This window comes from Drosophila virilis, chromosome 4, assembly GCF_030788295.1.
Source record: "Drosophila virilis strain 15010-1051.87 chromosome 4, Dvir_AGI_RSII-ME, whole genome shotgun sequence".
Lineage (NCBI taxonomy): Eukaryota > Metazoa > Arthropoda > Insecta > Diptera > Drosophilidae > Drosophila > Drosophila virilis.
Window position 1 is genome coordinate 5,104,308 of NC_091546.1, and position 16,298 is coordinate 5,120,605.

The window sequence follows — 16,298 nt, forward strand, 5'->3', positions numbered from 1 at the left end:
TATAACTTCAACTGATCGAATATCGATAGAGTATATTTACACATGAAAGCTTTCTTGCCAAGCAGCAGCAGAAAGTTCAGCAGCCGTCAGACTGATCGATTGGCCTGACTGATTGAATGAGTGTGTGTGTCTGTGTGTGTTTGTGTGTGTTTGTGTGTGTCTGAATAAGTTACCTTCGCGGCGATCGATTATGACCGATTTTAGAGGGTGCTTAACTTTATTGGCCATCATATAATCGTATATAACGCATACGCCGAGCTCTGCTCGTCGCTATCTTTTCTTCTATCTAGACAACAGTTTTGTTTTTATCTGCAGCCAAATACACACACACACACACACACACACACACACACACACACACACACACACACACAGGTAAAGCACTTTTGCTTTTGCTGTGGGACAGTACCGTCTTTTGAGTGTCGAATCAAGCAAATAAACGTTCAAAGTATTCGGTAATAAATTGTCGAAATTGGAAGAATAATTCGGGCATTGTAAATTCATAAATATATCAGGTGCATGCGCCGACCTATGATATTCCCAGCACACGATGAAGCAACAATCCCATAAAACCGTCCACATAGCCCTCTGTGCGTGTGTGTGCGTGTGTGTGTGTGTGTGTGTGTGTGCTTAACCCAGTTCCAGGAGAGACATTGTCCCAGAGAAAATATATATTATAAAAATATAATAATAATAATCATCAAGCAGCAAGTCGCTTCATAAATTTTAAGAAATAACCAAAAAAAAAAAAAAAATGGAAAATAAATGGACAAGAAGCGGAGATCTAATCAGGTTTATGGAGCATCCAGGTGCTATAAAGCGACCTGATAAAACGGGGAGCCACATAAAATGCCAATCTTGATCCAAGGCTTATCTGGCGTTTATCTCACAGGGGTACAGGGGTACAGGGGTACGTACTGCCAGTCAGATCCATTGTCTGCCGCGAATATACATACTCCAATAATCGCGGTCTATCTGGTTCTTGGCGTCTTCCATTATCTGCCCGGGTGTTGTAAATATTCTGAAGGCGACATTTTTATTTTGATGTATTTATGGCGAGTCGACAACATTGAATGGAGTCTTCACGCCCATTATCAGGCACAAAATATTATGTTTTATGATCCTATATATAGCCATTTCTTGCCTAATTGAATGATATGATAGCAGGTTTAGAAAATATTTTAATAGCTCTTAATACAATCGATTCACAGGTCATAAAAATACAAAATAAAAAAAACCGAGCCCTGATATTGATCGCATTGATATGACGACGGATTTTGAAGGCGTCGCAATTGTTGTTATGGGTTATTCTTTAGCTAAACTTGGGTTCTTTTTGGCTCATTTTCTTTTGGGACTAAAGTGAAAGCAAATATTTAAGTAGCATTGGGCACACTTTTTAACACAGCATGTGTGAAATCAAGACTTTGATCTAAATAATATGTAAGATTAATATGGCGCCATACTAGGATATACCCTGTATATCTCAGCTAAGAATTATGTGGGCAATTTATACTGTGAAAAGAAACTTTATCCATTAAATAAAGTATATCTGATCAGGCTAAGAATTTTAGATCCTTAGCATATTTTGAAATATAAAAGGCAGACGAAATATAATTAACCAGAACTATGTCTGGCATGCTAGCATTGATGTTCTTATCCCTCTTTTATTTCTTATAGAGCTTTATGAGAAGAATTCGACTAGGTCAATCTCCACCTATGCGTCTTTTATCCTATATAGTCTCTAAGAGCGAGAAGATCGAGGCTTATGCAGAAGGACACATTAAGTCAAGCGCTTCATATATTAGAACTTCTGATCTTGAGTGTCTTTTATCTTACATAGATAATCGATATCTAAGATCGACGAAGGACGTGGCTAGGCTAAGTCAATCGCTCCATATATCTATATTCGTAAGCCTGAGCCGCAAATTGAATAGTAGAATTCATGATCTTGAGACTCTATTATCTCTTATGGAGTCGTAGATCGAAAGCTTATGCTAAGGAAACTGTTAATCGATCCATCTAGAGGCTAAGCTGCATATGATATACAGAAGAGTCTAAGATCGACAAGGCTTTACAGAAGGACTTAGGTAGATTTAGCATGTGTTTTCCAGCCTACTCCATTTAATAACTGCTAAAAACAGTTGTCTCTATTCCTAATATATTCAAATTGACTCAATTTGTTTTATTATCAAAAGCAGTTCAAGTAAATAATTAGCAATTTTTGATTAAATCACCTATTAGAATCTAATGTAACAAGCCCGCAGCTGTACCTGATTCCACTTTCAAAAATACGAATTGGAATTCCCGAAAAAATAGAAATATTTTATCAAGTTTGGTTAATAAATTGAACATAATTATAACTATGCGCCTGCTCTTATCAACTGGTTGATTCATTTTGCTGAATAACAAAACTCGCCTGTCACAAATTGTGCCCGCAGATGAGCCTGAATCGACATCGTGCTTACCACAGGATCTATATATACATACGGCATATGGCATATGCCTGATTATTGATTATAGTGCTCTACACATATGCTATAAGCCCGCATCTCATGCTTCCCAGAATGCCAATCGAATCGCACTGGTCCCGAAATCAGCTATAACCGAAGGCCGGAGTAGCAAAAGCAGAAGCAAAAGCAAAAAAAAAAAAAAAGGAAAAAGAGAAAAATGCGTCAGAATGCGATTGAAAATTCTTCGAATCGCTTCAATAAATACAACAAACCAGGCCAAACTCTCTATATAAGCCAGATATAACATTTCTGTCCGGAAATCTCTCATATCCTACAATAAGTTCATGTGTTCAATCAAATGACATCATGGAATGATAGTCGGCTTTTGCATTTATTTTCCATAATGTTCTTCAGCCCTATCGCTAGGAGCTAATGCAAACTTATATATATACCCATTGAAAATGTTTCAAAAGGGTAGTTTACTTTTCTGCAAAAGTATGTCCCAGGCTGGAGCAAGCATTAGGGACATGTAGACAGAATATATGTCGATCTGTCAAGAAATGGTTACGTAAGCAGAACTCGAGAACTATAAAAGCTGAAGACCCAAAACTTGGAATATAGATGCTCGTGTGATATATACAGATTGCAAATATTTCGCTTTTTGTAAGGCCTTCGCTTTGGTATGTACACACTTTTCCATGCCATCTTTAATTCCTGAAACCCGCAACAAGATCGAACTCCAAACAACGAAGTTAATGTAGACTGCATTTAGCATAGTTTGGTAGGACTAGGGTATCTGCTAGTCGAACACTGCCAACTAGAGCAGTCTTATATGTTTGAAATTAAAATAAGCTTGTTTCGCAATTTGTCAGCGCAACTTATCGCGCTGGCCAACATTTTCAATGTCAGTTGATTACAGACAATTGCCATCCGTTTACGGATCCAGAACAAAACAGAACAGAACAGAACAGAACAGACCCAAACTTAACTGAACCGAACCGAACAGAATTATCATCCGTTCTCATGCACAAGTATTGCTAAATGGCTCTCGGAAGTTTTGACTGATAAAGCCAGACTTGGCGACTTGACGACTTGGAGACTCGGCGACGGGATGCTTTGGTTGCCTCCGCTTAAAATAGAACCAAATGCTTTTGCATTAACATGTGCGACTGCCCAATTGTTATCTGAAAGCAACAACAATGCCTACACTCACTTGGGACCTCAAACAAAAACAAAAACAAAAAAAAGATCTGAAAAGCAAAAGTACCCAAAAACGAAAACCCTCGCCAGGCAAGAACTAAGTACATAAAACAGATGTCTGAGGTTCTGCACAGCCTAGCCCAAAACGAAACTCAGTCCAGATTGTTGCGCAAGTCCCTCCGGATTATGGACCTAATGAGACGTCTTAGGCAATCAAACTACAATCAATCCACATCGTGGCTACACTCGAGACGTCATCCCAAGGGAGCGTCAAAAAGCGAAATATATATAAAATATATATATACATTTGTAGATTATCCAAAATCAAAGTTCCAAAATTCGGCTCAGGCTGATAACAAGTTGCTTTGCTAAAAGAGTTTTAATCCCAAAAAAATTAAATTAAATGTGCTTATCCGAAAGAATAGAAATATATAAAATATTAGAGATGGAATCGGGAGAACACGACAAGGATATATCCAGAACCCAAGCTGCTCCTTTTTTAAGCTTCCTTCTAGACATATAAACAATCTATATTCCCTAAGCCCAAGCCATTTATAGGAAATCTTTCTTAAAGAACTTTGTTGTTTGTTGTCCAATCTTTGAGAAATTTTCAGGGCTTTAATATGGCACACAAATGTTTCAACTTTAAAGAATGCGTTTTTCCTATTTTTTGCGGCAATTGGGGAAGGTTATTCAAAAGGATATCTGTGTATACTATAGGAGAGAATATATAGTCTTGTATACAAACAGTGTAATGCTCTTGATCTAAGTAGATCTTATAATATTCCTTATACTCATTCGCAGCATTAACTTGTTGAGAATTTTAAGCGTCAGGCAATGCATGTAAGCAAGGGGAGCATAGCAAGAGTCCGCAGAGTATTTATATATACTTTTAACATATATTATGTTATTATTATTATATGATTATTATATATTATTATTTTTTATTTAATTTATATAATTAATTATAATTATTATAACATTTTATTTTATTTAATAACATATTTTTAATATTTATTATAATCATTTGTTTTGCATTAATTTTTTTATTTATTTTAATTTGTAATCCTTTTGTTATTATGCATATTATAAATTGTTTTGTTTAATTATAAGTTTTATTCTTAAGATTTTCATTATTACTATTTTGCAGTTGCCTTAGTTTTTATGGGGTTTACCTTGACTAAATTTTCTAGCAATCGCTTTGGATCGCATTATAATCTCCAGCAGGGACGTCATGAATGCTGAGCTCCCGCCTTATATCCACATGATGCACTGGCAAAGCTAATCAGAGTTCAAGAGTTCAGGCCATTGACATTGACACACACTCCACATGTGTGTGTGTGTTTGTGTGTGTGTGTGTGTGTGCACAATTAGAAATCACAACTTAAATCAGGAGCACAATGAACCGACTGAAGCGACACAATTTAAAATTTGCATATGTGGCGCGCGTGGGGGTGGGGGCGTGAGGGGAGGCGTGGCTGCGGCTTGACTTTAAAATTGTGGCAAAAATTCCTGACAATGTTTTGCGTTCCGCTGGAGGCACACGCGGCCAAGATGCGAAAATACACACAAATATATACAAATATATATATATATATAGGTATATATGTGTGTATATATGTATATATCGGAAATAAAAGGCCGACGGCAAAAAGTGTTTGTTCGGCATAAAAAACAAACTTGAAGTTTAAGGCACACTGCGAAAAAAGCGCGACAAGAAGCGCGGCAACAACAACAACGCGACGACTCCGACTGTGTGGCACACACACCTGCCCATTGAAGCTCCTCAGACGCGACTGACGACGACGACGACGACGACGGCGACGGCGACGGCAACGACGGCGACGGCAGCGGCGGCGACGGCAGCGGCAACGACGAAGCCGCCGACAGCGCGAGGCACAAGTCTACGAGTATTTCGTCTATGTGTATTTGTTGTTCTTGTTGTTGTTGTGGCAATAGTTTCTTTTTTTTTTATGCTTTTCGTATTCAAAAACTTTTTTAGTCAACGGCGACTGCGACTGACTACGCGACGGAGACGGCGACGGCAATTATGGCAGGCCAAGTCCTGATCCGAGCCCAAGCACCACGACCCAGGCACGTGTAGGTGTAGGCCGCAGCTCCACGTGCCTGTGTGTGTGCGTGTGTGTGTGTGTGTGTGCCAAAGGACACTAACGACCAGCACGAGGTCAGAGGGTAAGGGGCAAGGGACAGAGCTAAGGCACAAGGCTTAGTTCCTAAGCACAAAAAGCGCGACGTAATTCATGCAAATGAAGTCACGCAACGCGGAGACAGGGCAACCCGTCGTCACAGAGCGACGCTCGAGCTGCCCATCCAATCCGAAGTGGCCAGAAATGTGGGCCAGAGCAGGGCCGCAGCCGGACAGAAGCCAGCGAGCTGTTGCTCAAAGCGAAAACACTTCGAACTGATCCAAAACAACACGTGGGCAGTGCAAGACTAGAAGATACCCAGCAGCGACTACAGGCGTGCTAGCCAAGCTCTTTACACACACCAACACACACACACACACACACACACACACACACAGCGAGTGTGCTTTCTCTTTCCTTGAAAAGAAACTACATATACGGACAGGCAGGCTTGGTTAACTTCGGTGTTCACAGTCCGATCTTTATGAAATTTTCAGAGTTAAAACAAGGCATAAAAAACGATGTGTATACCAAAGCCCAAGGCTCTAACTTTATAAATGAGTTTATTTCCATTTTGGGTATAAATGGGGGCAGCCATCGAAGAAGTGAAACATTTTTATTTTTAATCTAATAAAACATAAGCCACATAGCAAATTTGGAGTAACCAGCTCTTATAATTCTTGAGTTTTGGCTTAAGAAATCATGCCCAAATATACATATTTATCGTTTTTATGTAAATGGAAAGAGATATAGAAGACATAGAAGAATCTTCAACATTAAAGCATGCGAGTAACCTCTCAAACTTCTAGCTCTTGTAGTTCCCGAGTTCGAAGAGTTTATACGGAAAGAATGGCAGAACAGAGCTAGAATGAAGCTCGTCGTCCTCTTTGGACTCTAGGGTCAGGCCTGCATATTAAATTAAATAAATGGGAATATATACATAGATGTTGGTCGAGTTAGTGTTAAGAAACACCCAAAAAAAAAAACTGATTCAGACACTCAAAAAAAAAAAGAAGGTAAACAACTTAAATCAAGAACATTTTCTTGTTTTGAGAATAAAATATGTTTTCATGTACAATAAGTACTATTTACATATTTTGATTTTAATAAAATAAGCCGCGCACCTCGAAGTTAAATATTTCTAAATTTCTAGTAAATCTTTTTGATAAGCAATTTTCTTGCAATTTCTATAATTTTTTTCAGCGCAGGCCTTGCTTAAACTTTACACGACTCGCATTTGGTGGAGCGTATCTCAATCTGCTGCTCACTTAACCTTGTTATCTGTGCCATCTATCTATAAGCCTAGGGCAGTTATTAAAGCCCATGCACATGCCCTCGGCCCTCAGCCGTCAACCCTCAGTCCACAGTCGAGGGCCCACTCGGGCGGCAACTAATGAACAGCCCTCGAGCAGGGCGGCCCGCTGGGCGCCCTCTGCTTTGCTTGGCCAGCCAATGGGCAGGCAAATGGTCAAATGCGGCCACCCCGTTGGGCAGGGCAGACAGACAGGGAGGGCGGAAGAGAGTTGTAGGAGGGGGGCTGCTTGGCTTTTAAGTAACTTTTGCGCGCTGCATTTGTCGCCTGCGCAGGCCGCGTGTCAGTCGTTTGTCATAAGTGAAGCCCTCAGCTCCCAGGCCCCAGCCACAACCCCCCACCCCTACCCCGTTTGGAAGTGCTTGCAATCAATATGTGCATGTGCAGGGCAACATCCGCCCCCGGTTCCCGTCCCCCGACCGCCGTCCCCTCCTCCGCGCTCGACTATCACCTGCCCTGCTGCAGTCTGCGTTCCAATTTCAGCGCATTGCTCGCATTTTTTTCGTATTACGAGAAAACTCATAATAAAAGCAACTCGGGCGAGTGAGAAACATTTGTTTTGCCATGTCGTAAAATATGCAAAAGATTTTCCCAACAACAACAATTTCAGTTTTTGGGCAGCTTTATGGAACGTATAATTGCTGTAAACGACTCGCTATCCAAATGTGTTGCGCCCTATTAATATTATAGTACACAAATTTTATTAGTGTTTATCTAAGTTTTCTGTGTAATACGGGGCGCCATACACGAGTGCTAGAAAGTCGGTCAAAAATCTAAATGAATATATACAGACATATATATATAGTGTGTATGTGTGTGTGTGTGTGTGTGTGTGTGTGTGTGTGCTAATTATAAATGCACTTGATCTTGCTTACGTATAACTCACACACACACACACACACATTTAGCTGATGGGATTTGCCAATTTGAAGGTGACCTATAAGGCGCACATCTAGTACACATCTAAATTTATCATTTGCGAAAGCAAATGAAGTCATTTCGCGAAGCTAATTATGAAAGAAAAAAATAGAAGAAAACAAAGAAAAACAACTGAACATTTTTGTATTTATCTACGCAGAGGAAATGTGAAAATTGTGTTAATTTTTGGCGAAAATATTCAGTTAATTTTATATCTGTAAATTCGTACAGAATTCGAATCTAATGTGACCCAAATAAATTACAAGTCAAATATTCATATTTCAATGCGATTTTTTGTTTCGCATTCTGCCCTTAGATTAGAGACTGACTAACTAGATTGATTAAAATAATTATGACCGGTGCTGATTCGAGCTGCAAAACCACTTTCATTTTTAAAATAATCAATAAATAATTAAATAAAATTAAACAAATGTCTACATTAGCTGTTTAATAATGCAACTGAAAATAAAGGTCGCTGGTTCAATTCTCAGGATATCTCAGGAATAATATAATATAATATAATATAATATAATATAATATAATATAATAATATTCAATATTTGATTCAAATTGTTTCGATTTCTGGACAGTCAAAGCTAATCAAAACTAGATAAAAAGGAAAAAGGTAGAAGAAAATAAAGGGTTTATTTTCCAAATCGTCTTTAAACTTTGGTCAGATCCATAACTTTTGGAAAAGGTTTCTTTGGAGCGTGCAGAGACCCAGCCACAACTCGAGCACAGCCGCAACGTATTGACCTCAAATGCGTTGGCTTAATTAAGAGCTAAAAACACACGCACACACACATACGATTACAAATAAACATACCTATGTATGTGTGTGCATTAAATTGAGGCAAAATGTGAAGGCCTCTTTCATTACGATTTGCGAGCCATAAGAAAATTCTCATTAATTTCTCTGGCGAGGCAGCAGACAGCGCAAAAGTGTGTAAACAGAAAGGGGGCGAGGAGACGGAGGAGAAGACTGCATTGCATTGGCAAAATGAAATAATTTAGCTTACATTTAATTATCAGAAAAAGCAACACACAGATACACGTTATGTACATGGCGTAGCTGTGTGTGTGTGTGTGTGTGTGTGTGCGTGTGTGTGTGTGCGTGTATAGCATGAGATGCAATTTACAGTATGAGGTAATCGTAAATTGCAGCACAGCAAAGCTCGCAACGCAGCAAGCATCTGCCCAGCGTACACAACACACACACTTGCACAGTCATTTACACACACACACACAGTGCCATGCTCACTCACACAGGCGCACAAAAACGAAAAACGAACGTTTCTGACTGGCGGGCATTTGTGTAACTGTTTTTGTTGTTTTTGTTGTAGACATCGCCATCGCTGCCTGACGTCTCTTATCTCTTGCCCATTATCTCTCTCCCCAAGCAGCAATAACAACAACAGCGCAGAGAGTGTCTGTCATTCGTTTGTCATCGTCATTGACTGGCGGCAGCGCAGTTGGCAGCCGCAGCTCCATTTAGCACACGAGCTGCTCTCTCGCTCTCTCACATGCGCTGGCTGTGCGGCTCGTGTGTGTGCTTTGTGCGTCTGCGCTTTGGGTCGGTAGGTGGAGCTTTGGCTAAGAGAGCAGCGAGTCTTCGTGTGCTGAATTCGCCTTGGCGCGGCGAATTGGCATTTGCTGTGCCACCTTTGCTGCTGCTGCTGCTGCTGCTGCTGCTGCTGCTGCTGGTCCCTGTGGCATGTTTTTTGATTAATGAACTGTGTTAAGAGGCCAAACGTGGTGGCAAACTGTTGCAATGGCAGCGCCGACGACGCCAGCTTTGGCCTCGCCAAGGACAATGCCTGCGGCCGGCCGGGACGAGTCCTTGATTGAGGTTAGGTTAGCCGCAACTAAATCAAACGTGGCCAACACTTTTTACCGACGGCAACGGCAGCGTCCACAAGCTGCTGCGCATATAGGCGTGGCATAGACAGTCGTCGCAGTCAACGCCGCAGTCACCGCCGCCGTCGCCGTCGCTGCCGCAGTCGCTGCTGTTATCATATCTCTCTATCTCTGTGTGTCGCCGCAAACGCTGACGCTCTGCCGCTGTCGCTGTCGCTGCTCATTTTGTCAGCACGCGCGCGCTCTCACTCTCTCTCTCTCTCTCTATTACCCTCTCTCTCTCTCACTCTCTCCCTTCCTCCTATCTCTTCACTATGGCCATCCCGTTCGCTCATCTGTGCCGCACAGCTCTCACACTTTGACCAACGTAATGTGCTCCAAACTGTCGCCACTGTCGTTGGTCCATTGATGTGCGCTGATAGCGACAGTCGTGCGGCAGCGACGTCGACGGCGACAGTAACAGCGACTGCGGCAGCGCTTCAAAATGGCGTTTCACCGTGTACATGCATATGTACATATGTATTTATCTATATACATAGCTTTGCCTGGCACGTTTTATCACTAGCCAGATACACATAGATACACAGCAAATAAATATATATACACACATGCATACACACACACACACACACACATATATATATATATATGTATGTATAAGACATTGGCACAAAGCCAGATACAAGCATCTTGCAACTAACTTGTGACTGCCAAAACAAACAAACAAATAACAACAACAACAATAACAAACGAGAAGCGAACAAAAGCTTCGGCAGCTTCTCTCTGCCCAGGGCCTTAGCTTTATGGCCGCAGCTGCCGCAGCAGCAGCAGCAGCAGCAGCAGCAGCAACAGCAGCTCCCAACGCTGAGTTTTATGTCTTCATTAACTGAAAAGTTATGAGCCATAAGAGCCAGTGGCACAGGCAACTGGGGCACGGGCAGGGGCAGCAACTGGGCCCGACCACAGCCACAGCATCTGTGTACGGTAATTGGGATTGTCGGGTGACAATGGCAACCAGAACGACAATTCCATTCTCCTGGTCAGCAACAGCAACAACAAATACGTATATATATGTATATATATATATATGAATTTGTGTGTATGTCTGAAATGTACGCAAGAGCAATAAGAAGAAGAAGAAGAAGAACAGTAACAGTAAACGTAACGACGCACACTCAACAAATATTTCTGATCTGCGTCATGGTAATCAGTTTTAAATACCCTCGACACAGATATTGCCTCTCAGCTTGCATCAATATTGTACGTTTTACAAAAATCGATAAAACGATAAATCGATAGATCGATAAAATCGAAAAGTTGCTTGCTTTAAGAATTTTAATTAGTTGTAGGTAAAATTTGTAAATATTTAGATGAACTGATATTTCTCTCCAGTAAAATATGTATTTGTCATCGTTTTGCAAATTTTGTAAATTTTAAAACAAATTTATTAAAACTTAACCATAAGAAATTAAACAATCTCTTAAATAAATATTTCATACTATTCATCAAAAGAACAGTTTGTAGATATTTGGCAGGGTATTTGCTAGTCAGGCGATGTTTTTCACTAGCTTTAACAGCTTCGTGACAGCGCACAGTGGTCAACATCAATATTAGATCTGTGTATTATACACTGTGGCTTGTTATTTATTCTTATAGAATACATATATTATATTATATTCACGTATATTTGAACATATTTGTTTTCGCAGTGACACATGATCCAGCATATTTTGCAATCTGAATGCTGCGGTTCTAAGCTTCATGTTGAATTTGTTCAATTTGATTTCTGCTTAAAAATAAGAAACTCTAGATAAAAATTATAAATAAAGCAGTTCCCAATCATTGGATTTATCTAACCATATTCGCTAGATGCCAATTTTGGGTGAACGAAAAAATCTAGCTCGCGATTTTTTTTTGGCCGAACTTGCAGTCCCAGTTATGATAATATTCAAGAAAAAAGAAAACTTGCGCAAGTAAAGGACATAAACATTTTAAAATTTATAGACAAATAAAATATATGCCCCCAAATTTTTAAAGGCCATTTGCCTTTAAAAACTTCACAAATTTTCTAGTTTTAAAATACATTTGCGAGAATAAAATGAAATGCATGCAAAGCCAGAAAAGTTTTTAAACTTTGCCTTAAATGAATTAGGCACATTTTTTTGGCGCATGAAAAATGCATTTTGCACCACGGTGCGAACAACAGTTTTGCACGTTGCGTTGATAACAACTCATTTCACGTGTCGAGATAGTTTTACTTGCAGCAACCGGCAACTGCAGTCGACTGGAAGACTTGGATAGAAGGGTGGAGCAGGAGCAGGAGCAAGAGCAGGAGAAGTAGGTGGAGGTTGGGTCGAGAGACTGTTGGCTGTTTTTAACGAACGCTCGTTAAAAGCGAGCAGCATTTGCAGTAGCTTTTTTTTAGTATAGTTGTTGCTGCTGCTGCGGTTGCTGCGACTGCGGCTGTTGTCGTAGGAAGTCGTCAAAAAGTGTCGTTCGACATCGTTCCAAGTCGTCCAATATTCTATGGTTGATTCCACACAGGTCTCACTAGTTAACTTCGCTTCACTGATGCGCTTTTTTCAATTTGTCACGTACGCTAGATTTTCACTTCGATATTCTGGCTTGCTCATTGCAATAACAACAAAAGCAGGGGGAAGGTGGCAAAAAAGAGGGCGTGGGAAGGGCGAGGGGCGTGGCGTCGGTAAGCACTTAATAACGAATTAGTATTTATGATATTCATAGAATAATATACGTTTGTCCCGCTAATCTATATAAGAATCGGCGCTGGGCTTGCATGCGGCGAGTCTATCTAATTATGCAAGATTTCCAGGGTCTTAGGCAACATTTTCTAGGCCAATATTGTGTATATTATATTCGAGCTATATATGATGTAATGTTGACTAAATTATGACGTTCGGCCAGAAACGTGCGCTGGACACATTTATCATGGCTGGCCGGAATCGGTGCCCCTTTTACCCCGGCCCAAAAGCAATAATAACTTTATGTCTTTTGACTCGGCAACGGTCACACAAAAGTCCGGCTCGAGTCCGGCTGGAGTCCGGCTAGAGTTCTACAAGTCCTTGACTTGGCTATGATAGAAAATTGTGTCACGACAGGAAGCGAGATAAGAGCGTAATTTTCTTTCAGCGACCAAACTGAGCACCCCGAGCCACCCCACCTGCTGCCACCCTACCTGGTGGCAACCCAACCCACCTTGGTGGCCCGTTGCCCGGATGTCGACTATCGTGGTTACCGTTAGTCATTTTCAGTGATTGTTCAAGCGACGAAGGAGCTCACGACGTTCACTTGACTTTTAATGATTGTCACGCTCCCTATCCAACCCCTGCACCCTGCTCCCAGCCCCCGGCCACCTTAAGAGACAGACCCGCGGCATCGAGCTGTGCCTAATTTGCATTTATATTCATAATCTTGGGCATTGCGTCATGTAATATCGCATGTCCCGAACTTGTGACACTTTAATTGCTTGCTGGATCTCACATCCAGGTACAGTGAACACCCAAGCCGAGTGCACACTTGCGGCTGGCCCCAGTTTGGGCTACAGTTCAATGCGAATCGCACGCAATTTGCATTTTGCATTTTGCATAAATCGTCGAACTCATTAGCGTTGTCTATATGGGGCCGCTCTATATGGTTTTATGGGGGGCTCTTTCTTGTCTCTGTTCCATTTGCTGACTACGTGACTTTTGCGCATTTTGGCGCTTTTCATGTCTGCAGATCGATTTTCAGGCGATCCTCGACCACAGCTAAACAGATACAGATCTTAAAGTGAGATCAACTGAGAGTAGGGGGCAGACCAAGTGGAAGGCAGAGATGGGCGAGTCTCGTGAATTTCTGGCACGAGAAGACGTCCATTTGTCGAAAAGAGCGAAACATATAAAAAAACAAAAAAATTCATCCGTTTACGCTCATTTTCCACCCATTGGAGTGAAAACTTATAAAAAAAAAATTGCATTCGATCGGGTTAATATTTAACTTTTGTACAAATCTTTTGTCGAACCCACTGCTCACTTATGTGAGCACTGAATAAAATTTTGACTCATAGCTCTCACGTTTTGGGCTGTGCGCTGTTCATCAATCAGTCAATCAATCAGTCCGGCTAAACTGCTTGGAATATATATATGGTTTTTATTTTTCTAATTAATTGCAATTGAAATCTTAAACCAGCTTTTTATTACTTTCACAGTTTGCACTAAGAGCTATGCATCAATCAGCTAGTCAGTCAGTCAATCAGGCAATACAAAAGAGATGTAAGTAAATAGATGCGTAAACATGGAACATTCTTCTGTTGTTACGATAATATTTCAAACTGATTATGACTCTTCTTGGCCTCAACATACACACTTTCGACTGTGCATTGAGGACCAATCAATCAGTCAATCAATCAATCAGAATAAGCAGATTGAAATATATGACATTTGTTTTAATATCTTGATAAATGGCAATTGCATTACTTTTAACTGCTTGTATAATTGTAGCTTTATATCGATTAAATAATTATTTAAAATTCTCACGCCGTGTGGATCTTTAAACGTGCTCGTGTCACGAAAGAAAACACGACATGCGCTCAACTCTTGTGCGATGCATTTCAGCAATTGACGTTCTGCTGACCAAACAGAACTAAGTTAAGTTGTTAAGTTGTTGTTGTTGTTGTTGTTGTTGCCAGCCAGATAAATGCCTAAAAATACAAACAAAGATACTCGAGATCATACAATGTGGGCTCGGGTTCCCTTCGGTCTGCAAGCTATCTGACCATGTCAGACCTTCTTCAGAACTGCAGCATTATCGACTCCGCCAACACTCGAGCATAATTGAATTTTCAGCATTTATCTCCAGCATTTATGTGCACTCTATGCTAGCACAACTCTATACCCTATGCGCCAATTGGTATAGGAGGGAGTAAAGGGTATTTTATAGCCAACTACCCAACCAACTGCCCCGCCCCAGCTTGCCCCGCCCAGCCTTTAGCCAGTTAAGCACTTTGAGCTATAGCCAAGCGTAAAGAGATGTAAAGACATGCTCGAGTGTGCCACTCGATGGCTGGGCAGGTGAAGTCAGGAGCTGCCTTTGGCTAAGAGGCATGGGTAATGGGTCGTGGGAGGTAGAGAGTGGGCGGTAAGGGGGGAGGGGGCTTGCTGCGTTGCCACAAAATGCCAAACAAGCGTAAACTGCCATTTTGCCATTTCAAGTCGCAAGCATTTCAAGCACAACAACACTAGCTGCATATACATACAGAACACAAGAGCTCACTGCCAGATACCCTATAAAAAAAAATAGTTTTGATAGTGTGCAGATATTTGAAGTGCTTAAATTGGTAAATATCGAAAATGTGTTTTCTGAAATTATATTACTCAAATATTAAGAAGTTTGGTTATAGCAAATAAAACTGCCTTTCGTGTGTTTCTATCAAAATGCTAAATTATACAAGAATTCGCTTATTTTTAATAATAATCCAATTAAAAAATATTAAGACTCATTAAAATTGTTATAGGTCAAGAGAATGACATAACTCAATTAATTTAATTTATAATATAAAGTTTAGCTATCAATAGTTCAATAGACGGCAAACCAATATACTGGCCAACATTTACTACAGGGTATTTTAAATTAAAACTGAAATTGTATGTGAAAATAAAGTATTTCATTATGTTCATAATTTTATTGTATGCATCAGCGGGGCCAGCGCGCATTTGCACGCATTTTAGTCGCATTCGCTGGCTGCTTTAAGTGCCACACCCACACGCCTACCCCCTCCCTCCCACTCAATGCACGCATCCCCTGACCAAGCCAGGCAGCCATTCAATGATAGACCGTTAGCTGCTCTCCAGTTGCCCGCTTTTGGATTGCCCGCAAAAATTGGCTCAGTTGAATTTGATTAGTTCTGGTTGGCGAAGTTCGCACAAAAAATGTACGCAAACAATGGCTTAAAGGACATTTTCAAATGGGCAACAAGCTTAGATTTGGCAGCTCCTCAACGAACTGCCCTAGCGCAAAATTTGCTTTCTTGCCAAGCTAATTAACTTGCGGCAATTAACCAGCAAATTAATTAAGAGCTCCGAGTGCAAAAGTCGAGAATGCTGCAAATTAAAATATTATTCTAATATGCATAGAAATTTATACCCATTAACTTTTTTCTATATATTAATATTGATTGAATATTGAAATTTTTTGCTAGCTTTGAACTGACGATTTCTCTCTTGCTGGTTCGACGTGGAGACACCTAGGCACTCGCAATTGAACTATAACAACTGCAACCACATACATCCACAAAATGAAACATTACTGTTGGATTTGAACCGGCGATCTCTCGCTGGCTAGCTCGATGTCACGCTCGTGGCCGAACGAGTTGTTAAAATATTCTCAAGGACTTCCCCAGATATTGTATATAGCCTT

At 40.7% G+C, this 16,298-nt stretch overlaps 1 protein-coding gene across 1 annotated transcript in view; it reads right to left on the bottom strand.

Moving 5' to 3' along the window:
* Positions 1-5,209, bottom strand: part of ham (hamlet) — a 40,119-nt gene extending 34,910 nt beyond the window's left edge. The window contains exon 1 of the mRNA XM_032438170.2: positions 4,826-5,209. Within this exon, the coding sequence (XP_032294061.1) occupies positions 4,826-4,886 (61 nt within the window). The 5' untranslated portion in view covers positions 4,887-5,209. The remainder of the gene's footprint in view (positions 1-4,825) is intronic.
* Between the last annotated feature and the right edge of the window lie 11,089 nt (positions 5,210-16,298).